Source organism: Condylura cristata, unplaced genomic scaffold (genome assembly GCF_000260355.1).
Source record: "Condylura cristata isolate star-nosed mole 26May11 unplaced genomic scaffold, ConCri1.0 scaffold00040, whole genome shotgun sequence".
In the NCBI taxonomy this organism is placed as follows: domain Eukaryota; kingdom Metazoa; phylum Chordata; class Mammalia; order Eulipotyphla; family Talpidae; genus Condylura; species Condylura cristata.
The window spans coordinates 2,863,182-2,872,042 of record NW_004567141.1 but is presented as its reverse complement, the minus strand read 5'-3'; the positions used below and the strand labels follow the sequence as shown (position 1 = coordinate 2,872,042).

General features: G+C 52.0%; 1 protein-coding gene across 1 annotated transcript in view; it reads left to right on the top strand.

Annotated features, from left to right (window-relative positions):
• The window catches only part of LOC101632682 (peptidoglycan recognition protein 3), a 7,060-nt gene extending 2,340 nt beyond the window's left edge, over positions 1 to 4,720 (top strand). The window contains exons 2-4 of the mRNA XM_012733252.1: positions 612 to 810; positions 3,799 to 3,917; positions 4,542 to 4,720. Of these exons, the coding sequence (XP_012588706.1) occupies positions 612 to 810; positions 3,799 to 3,917; positions 4,542 to 4,720 (497 nt within the window). The remainder of the gene's footprint in view (positions 1 to 611; positions 811 to 3,798; positions 3,918 to 4,541) is intronic.
• Positions 4,721 to 8,861: the final 4,141 nt, after the last annotated feature.

Here is an 8,861-nt window from a genome sequence, read left to right as displayed (position 1 = left end):
GTGCTTTAACCCGCTGCGCCACCAGGGAGGGCCTCATTTTCAGTAGTTTAACTCTCTCTGCTCAAGCAAAACTTGTCTTGGATTCAAGGGTATTTTTAAATTAAGTTTTTTAAAATTGTATGTCTCTAAATACAGCTTTTCTTGCTTTCAGATGGTTCTATTTCTAAGAATGACAATTATTTAATTCTTTATAGACTTCAAAGTGTTTCTCTCCTTGGACAGAGAATCCAGTGACTTCTGTATGTTGGACCTGATACATATGTATTAGGACCTGCATATATTTGTGAGGCTTATTCAAGCACGTCAGTCTCTGCCATCTCTTGAATAAAATGGCTGTCCCTCTGTATGACCAACAGTCCTTTCCCTTCAGCTCATACACAGTTTTCACAGTTGCTACACTAATGTAGATTTTTGACTCTGTTCTTTGGTTCAAGTCCCTTGAGCCAGGTGATCACTATCTGGGCTTTCCCAGAATCCCACAACTAAGTTCATGTCATGCTGTGCTGGAGTTTGGGGTGGCGTTTGTTGGTGAGGGGGTCACCAGGCCTGCAGTTGTGAGATGTCCATATGTGGGTATAGATGACTTCCCTTGGATCTTCACCTCCCCATAGCTTGCCCCAACATCATCACGCGGTCCACTTGGGAAGCCAGAGAGACACACTGTCCTAAAATGAAACTGCCTGCCAAATATGTCATCATCATCCACACGGTTGGGTTACCCTGCACGGTGTCCATGGACTGCCAGCTTTATGTCCGAGATCTACAATCCTACCACATGGACTCCAGGAACTTCTGTGACATTGGATATAAGTAAGTGGGATGGATAGAAGCATAGCCTGCCTTTTCTTCAGGGCCATATGAGGGAGGCTGAGGGAAGAGAGGCTATGTTTTCTCAGCCCTTCCTTTGTGCTAGGTATATTATATTAGATGCTACACTTTATTCTTGTAAGTCACTGGACAGAATATCATTCAGAGTATACCTAAAGGGTTGTTCTAGGCACATTCTTTATGGGCGGTTGGGCAGACTGACAAGAAGACTTCAGAAGCAGCTGTGATGGAGCAAGACTGGGAGACCCTTGTGGAAGGCCATCAAAAGGTCCTGCATTTTTATGTAATCCCTTCCCGCCACCCCAAGACACAGGCCCTGTTCAGTCCCTCTTTGCTTCTGGCCCAATCCTAAACTTGCCATTTTATAGATACAGGGAATTTTAATTTCTGTGGGCCTATTTTTGTCTCATCTCCACAAGAGGGACAATAACAGAGACCATTGTTGTTCATGATTTTTTCCAGTTCTCTCTCTTACATAGCCTTTCAAGGCCTCCATTTTTGTTAATGCCAACTCCAGTACCTGTTCCAGGTACCCTCAACTATTGTGTTGGTCACCACAATAGCTCTCTGTGAGCGGGTTGCCTTTTCCAACCCAATCCACTCTTAAAATGGATAATAGGGACAATAATACCTTATTTATTTGAAGACAGTAAAATCAAAACATTCTCTTTGGGCTCCTTTAATGCCAGGTTGATAATAAAGAGACACATGAAGCTAATGGAAAAGCAGAAACTATTTGGTAGAGACCTCAGATTTTCAAAGAAAGGACTTTGGAATAGAGTACAGTAAGTTTCAGTTATCCATCTATGTCCTAATCGCAGCCCACCTTACTCTCCCACTTTGGGAGAATTTGTATGTGCATTTGTGCTGTTCTGGCTGACTGCCCCTCTCCTCAACTTCCATTTTAAAAATAGCTTTTACAAATGGGAGAGTTATCGCTGCACTTTGACTTCACTGCGACTATTTGGTACAGAAAAATAGAAAATTAACTATAAATTTGGAAATTCTAAGTGGAAAATTCCAGAAGATGAGGGAATGCTACTTTTGCTGTTGCATTCAGTTTTAAGGGTCTCAATCCCTGTTTCTTGACTTTTATTATTATTATTATTTTTGAAGATTTTATTTATTTTTGTGTAGAAGAACTGGGGTGTAGATCAAGGGATGAGGGGATGAGGGGATCACCAGAGACAGAGTGGGGACAAAACAGGTGGATCTACTGAAACACACTGCTGAGGGGGCATCGGGAGAGACAGGGGAGGTCTGCTGAGCCATGTGGATCAGCTCCCTAGCTGGGGATCAAACTCAGGTCCTGGTGGGCCGTCATGCTGTTAGGGCAGAGCCTTAGCCTCTAGGTTACCAGGGAGGCCCCTGTTAATTAATATTTATTGAAACAGTATGGCACTATAGCATTATATAAATTTTAGGTGTGCACCAATGAGTGTTGTTGACTTTTGAAATCCTCAGGGGTTCCTTCCCCACTTTGGCCTCCTATGTGTCACCTCTAACCCTGACTTGGACCATAATTAAGAGAGTGCCCACCACTCGCCAGCTTCTATTTTTTAAACCAATACCTATTGGGTATCTGCTCTGTGCCTGTGCCCAGCAAAATATACATGGCTGTAGTTCCGCCGCTGTGGAGATGAGAGAGAAGACAGTGAGCAAATGATGACAGTTCACGGTGTGCATGTCGCTGTGTTGGACAAGGCCCAGGACCTTGGGGGCGTCAGCTTAGGAGGGAGAAGGCCATGTTGCAGTGCACTGAAGTCCCTGTTAGCAGCTCTCATCTGACAAAACTCTGGGAGGAGTGAATGGTGTCTGGGAAGGGCTTCTGGGGGGAGCAGCATCAAGCTGGGAGTAGGAGTGGGCAAAAGTCAGGCACCAAGGGAGGAGAAGAACGGCTCCAGGAAAGGGGTGTGGCATAGGCAGGGCCCGGGGCCAGGAAGAACACATCTCTGGGCCACAGGAAGTTTGATTCATACCCCAGTACCGATTTTGGAAAGGGATAATGAGAAGTGAGGCTGAAGAGATGAACAAGAGCTTCTCAGGGGGTACTGGAGTTCATCCTGGGAGATTAACTCTATTAGAAAATCAGCAGGAGGTTATTTGGAAGGCCCTGGCCTATGATGGAGTGTGTATTCTAGCAGAACCACTGTGGCTATTTTAACACTGGATTGGGTTCAAAAAAGCAATTCTTTGGGCAGGAGCTGATGCAACCACCCAGACGTCAGTAAGGGCGACCTGGAGCAGTGCTCTGGAGTTGGCATTGAGAGAAATAGTGGACTGGAAAGGCTAAGTGGGAGGTAGAGTTGAAAATTCAGGAATAACGATTGGAAAGTGCTGGGAGAGGGAGGCATTTTAGGATGACGTGTAGTTTTCTGGTTGGGGAAATTACAGGAAGAAATGGGTTTGTTGGGTCAGGTTGGTTTTAATAAGTAGGAATTGAAGCTGTGGGAGTGGATGATTGTTCAGGAGGAATGTGTTGAGTGTGTAGAGAGGAAGGGTAGACCAGAATGCTGAGGAGAGGAAGGTGGGATGGCTGAGGGACCTGAAAGGGGAGCAAAGTATAGGGAAATCGGCAGGCGTGAGCTTGTGGAAGCCAGGCAGGAGGCTGTTTCAAGAAGAGAATCGTTGCCAGGTCCATGTAACACAGAACTACGTGCCTGGTGGACTAATGTCAAGGAGGCCTCTGGCTGCTTTGGGGGTGTCAGCCTCTGTCGCTCACTGCGGGGGAAGGCCATGTTGTGGTGGACTGAAGTCCCTGTTAGCAACTCTCATCATTGTATGTCTTCACTTCAAGGGTTTAGGGACTGGGGTTTATTGTTTGTTTTTTGATCTCCATGTACACAGGCACATAAGAGATATTCAATCAACATTTGATAAATGGGTGAAAGAGTGAATTGATTTGAGGAGTGAATGAAGCCAATTCTGCTTTCCAGAGTGACTTTCTCTTCTTACACTTTTCCCTCCTAGCTTCCTGGTGGGTGAGGATGGTGGTGTGTATGAAGGAGTTGGCTGGAATACCCAAGGCAGCCACAGCTACGGACACAATGATTTTGCCCTGGGAATTGCCTTCATGGGCAACTTTATGGGTAAGGGGTGAACATGGGGTCTCTGGGCGAGACAGTTTCACGTGGGACGTCTGGGGGCTTGGGGAAAGCGGCAGCTTTATGGATCCTGCCAGTGTCAGTGGAACATTTTAATTTTAAAGTGGGCTCAAAGTAGGATGCATGTCACGGGGAGTCCCTAGCAGCTATAACACCTGTCTCCCTACTCAGCTCCCTCTTTTGTAGCCATACCCAAGGTAAGTGTGGAGCTGGACAGAAAAATAGCTTTTGCAAACTTGGTCCTTTTATGGATCTGATGGCAAATGCATTTTCTTGTTGGGTCACCGTTGCAATAAGGCCAGGGAGCACCACAGCCCGTTGTGGCAAACAGTGCAAGTCACAGAGGCCATGTCAGCCTCGTAGCCCCTGCTGAGGAGTGTGTTGTGACGCTCTGTCCAGAGCAGTTTTTAACTTTCTGAAAGAAGTGTAACAGGGAGCCATCAGGGAACACGGGACTCATTTTCTCTCTGTGCCTGGCTGCCCCAGTGTCTGTGAACTTGCTGGCTAGGGTGGTGGTGGGAGGGTGCCGAGGGACTGGACTTAGGTGCTTCTCTCTGCTGCTCCGGGACCCTGGAGATCCTGCTGACCGATGGGGTGACTGTTTTGCAGAAAGGCCACCAAATGCCGCAGCGCTGCAGGCAGCCCAGGACCTGATCGAATGTGCTGTGGACAAGGGGTACCTGACTCCCAGCTACCTCCTGGTGGGGCACAGGGACGTGATCAGTACCCTGTCTCCTGGGCAGGCCCTGTACGACATCATTAAGTCTTGGCCTCATTTCAAACACTGAGGCTGCCCCTGCTCCTTCTGAGCCTGCTGCCCCCTCCCCTGTCCCCCTTCACTCTGACACCCCACCTCCTGCCCCTCCCTGCCAGCCCCATCTTGCCCGCCCACCACCCCCAGGTTAGTGTGCTCCTCCCCTGCTTGCACCCTCCGGGGCCCCTCACACGGGGGAGCCTGGCACCCCCAGGCCTCTGAGCCTGGCCCCGGTGCTCTCTGCCCATCTTGCCCCGGGCACACACCTCCTCGCCAGGCGGGCCGAGGCTTGGCCCTGCGGACTTGGTGCCTCTGTGGCTGTGCCCCGTGCGTGCCCAGAGTGCCCGTCCTGCTGAGTGCGGCCGCCCCGCCCCTCCCGGCCCCTGCACTGGCCCAGCCCCTGCTCTGTGCTGGCACAGCGACTCCCTGTCTGTGAAAGCGGCCCTCGCTCAGGACCGGGGCTGCCGACCACGAGTCTGTTCTCCTCCTGGGTGGGAAGGTGCCGGCATCATGTCTCTGTGTCCTCAGCTCCTCAGCAACGCCTGGACTCCTGTAGGTTTGCTGTGATAGCCACACGGTGACTAAGCCAGCGAGCGAGTGGGCTGGGTCTCTGCGTCCCTTTCCGCTCTTCTCTGTCACCCTGCTTTGGGGACGCCTGGCAGCCCCCCATCCCGCCGGCGTTCCCCTTGTCGCCTTGGTTCCCAGTTGGAGGCCCAGAGGTGGCTCTGGCGCTTGTCTGCAATGGCTGCTGCGCCTGTAGGATCCAGTGTCCTTGTCCTCCCAGAGCCCGAGGGCAGCTCCGAGCGCAGCCCAGCTGTGTCCACACAAGCCTCCCACCGCCTGTTCCCTGACTTTGCCAGGCCGGATACGGGACATCAGGCAAGGATCTGAGGTCATGGGGCTGGTCCTGCCCAGAGGGGATCTCTCTTTTCAGTCAGGGAGTGGACACACGTTCCCTGGGCGCTCAGGAGCCTGTCCTGTTTTTCCTGATCTGGAATCAAGGGACTAGGAAGGAAGGGGGGGAGGATAGAAGGAGCCAGAGACCTGGGCTTGTTTTTCTCACAACTTGGGTATTTTTGCTGTGTCTGGTTTTAGAGTGTTTTATGTTCTTACAACAAAGCAAGTTTACAGCCTCACCTTGTATACAGTCCTTTGGGCTTTCTGAAGACTGTGCCTGTGACCCTGACATCCTCGTGAACTGTCACCATCGTCCCTTCAAGGAAGCATATCACCATAATAAAAATAAACAAAGACAGTGTCTCTGATCTCTAGATTCACTCTGTCCGTCTCTCACGTGCCCCAGGCCACCTGGACATGTCAGCGGGGAGGGACTGGTTTATCCAGAAGGCTCAGGGGCCCAGGGCCTCTGACACACACACGCCAGGTGGTGACCCCAAATGGACAGGACGTGATTCCATGGAGACTCTGGCTAACCCTGACCTTGCTGTGGGTTGGAGGCTGTGCAGGGGGCTGGGCACAGATTTGCCAGGGAACATCCCCAAGCTCCCGCATGTGTCTCCTGCTCTGATGACGGCGGATGAGTTTGGCAGGCCCCTCCTGATGCAGTAGCCAAAGGGGCCGACTAGTGAGGTCCTGAGAAATGGCCCCCTGGAAAAGCCGCTCTTTAGATTTCTTGGCCCTGCTTGCGCCCCTCCTAAGCAGGGGGTCCTGCCGTTCATTCAGACACCAGGCCTCATGGACACTGCCTTCCCCTGCGCTGCTGGGCTCTGGAGGGCGCTTTGGACTCCTGATGTCCTCCGGCCCTCTCCACGACCCCTCAGGACAGCAGTACTGCGCGCTCTGAATGACTGCCTTCTCAGAATCATTTACTTGTCATCCATCTTAAATATATTATCGGGGTAAAACCAGAATACGCAGCTGGCAAATGCTTTCTCAGTGGAAATTCCGTGTCGTTTGCCTCTGAGGCCTTGGGATTGAGGAATTCTCCCTAGAAATTTTCCCTGAATTATTCCAAGTGATGTTCACACTAACAGCCTCTCAGAGGGCTCTTGTGAGGATGAAGTGAATTAAAGCGTGTGAGGGTCCGAGGCCTCATGATGGAGTTCAGTGACCACCCCCACAGCTAGCAGCGAGTCCTTATTCTCCTTGCTGCTGCCATCATTGCTGCTGTCTCTTACTCCTGTAGGCGGGAGGGCACCCCTGGGCACCTGCACCCCCTGCCTAGGGAGTGTGGGTCAGGCTGGGGAGAGCCTTGTGACCACCAAGTGCATGCAGGTGGGCTGGACCCCCTGGCAGGAGGGATACATCCTCAGGGTCCCCTGGACTCGGGGTGCAAAGGGTCTGGAGTGTTCCTTGTCCACTGTCTTCCACATTGTGAGCTGGGAGAACAAGACTCCAGATGAAACTCCAGTTGGTTCCAGAACAGAACACTAATCTACTGAAAGCGTTGTGGGAAACCGAATGCAAAGGGGGCAGATGATTTGTTCAAACTCAGACAGGGAGTTTAGGAAAGGCACCCTCAGGTGCTGAGCATGGCCTCTCCCCGCACCCATTGCCCAAGCCACAGCCACTCCTTTCCAACCTGGCATTGAGGGCTTGCCAGTCTCACTCATAGCACAGGTCAAAGTGGGCACTTTATGGGCTCGCCCACCTCGGGGTCATGGTCCACTTCATCCCCACCTCTTTCTCCTATGGGCTCTGAGTCTCCAGGGCCAGTGGGGAGGAGACCACCAAGGGCCACCTCCTGTGTATGGGGCAGAGTTCAGGGCCGGTGCTCAGAGGCAGCCATTCTGGCCCGGGAGGCTCTTCCCACCCTGGTCTTGGGAGATTTGATGCAGAGTGGGAGATGCCAGCGTCTTCATGCTGCTGTAACCTGCCTACCATTCAGATTTCTCACAGGCAAATTCTGTTGTGATTCCAGGCCAGCCACGGCCCCACCCACTGGCAGATGCCCCATGCATGTAGATTTGGGGAGGACATTCTCCAGTGTTCCCTCCCCCCATCCTTAGGGGCTTCTGCGACCTTCTCGCTGTGGGGACCCAGTCAAACAAATATGGTCTGTGGGTCTCTGCTGGTCCCCCACGCCCCGCCCCTTGGGGACTCCTCCTCACTGGCTCACTCGGGAAAACCTTCCTCCCTGGAGTTCCTGCCCACCCTTTTCTGAGCGCCCTGGCTTTTGCTTGTCTTTCCAGAGTTCGGCTTCCCGCACTTTATCTCTCTTTGTCCAGCATCTTGATCCCTTTCTCTGCTTCCACCCCACTGCTTTTCTCGTTTCTCTTTTTCCTTCTCTTTGTTGTGCTTCCTTCCTCTCTCCTTCAGAGCCTTTCATTTTTGTCTCTGCCCTTCTGTCTGCTGAGGTGTCTGTTCCTGTCATTGTCCTTCCTCTTATGCTGTCACCTCATGTAGAATAGGCAGTGTGGAAGAGAAAGTGGGGTGGACAGTCTTAGCACTTGGACCCCCCAGGGGCCCAGTCCACTCTGCCTGCCCCAGCTGTGGCCTCCCCTGCTCCGGGACTGCTGGAAGCTCCGAGTGGGTGGGGGGCAGAAGGCCCAGGGTGGGGTGGCTCTGGGATGTTCCACGCCTTCCAGAAGCTTAGAGTACACAAAAGCAGGACCAGGTGTGTTTCTGACCTGGCAGGTTCTTCAAGCTGGTTGTTCTGAGTGCTGGACCCAACTAGCAGAGCCGGCTCTGAGAGGGGGGCATGTCATTAGCTGGGTAGGGGAGAGCAGAGCTGGGGGCTCAGGGCAGACTCCTGTGGGAATTACAGTGGAGTAAGGTGTAATTGGGAGTTGGGGGGGTCCCTTCTCAGGGACCTCCCTCTCAGGGCCCTCTGGTTCCCCAGGACCATGCAGCTGCCTGAGTGGAGGGGCATTTCTCATCCTGCCATGCTCAGCTAACAGGCCCTTTCTTCCGGGACCCTTCTGGAGACCCTACATTGAATTCTGTTATTCAGTTTTTCTGTGGTACTCATGTGTAATGATTAATTTATGTGTTTCTTTCTCTGTATATATACATTTTTTTTGGTCTGACTTTCTTTCTAGGTTCTAAGTTCCAGGTGAGCTTATAACACTGACCCCCTTGGTGGGCAGACCTGCTCTTCGTGAGGGGCAGGCACTAAGGAGACCTGTAGACGTGAGAATCCCGAGCTTTGAGGGCTGCACATTGTCCCTGACCTGTCTTGGGCAGGTGGCCAGTGTGCTGGCTTATTTGGTGTG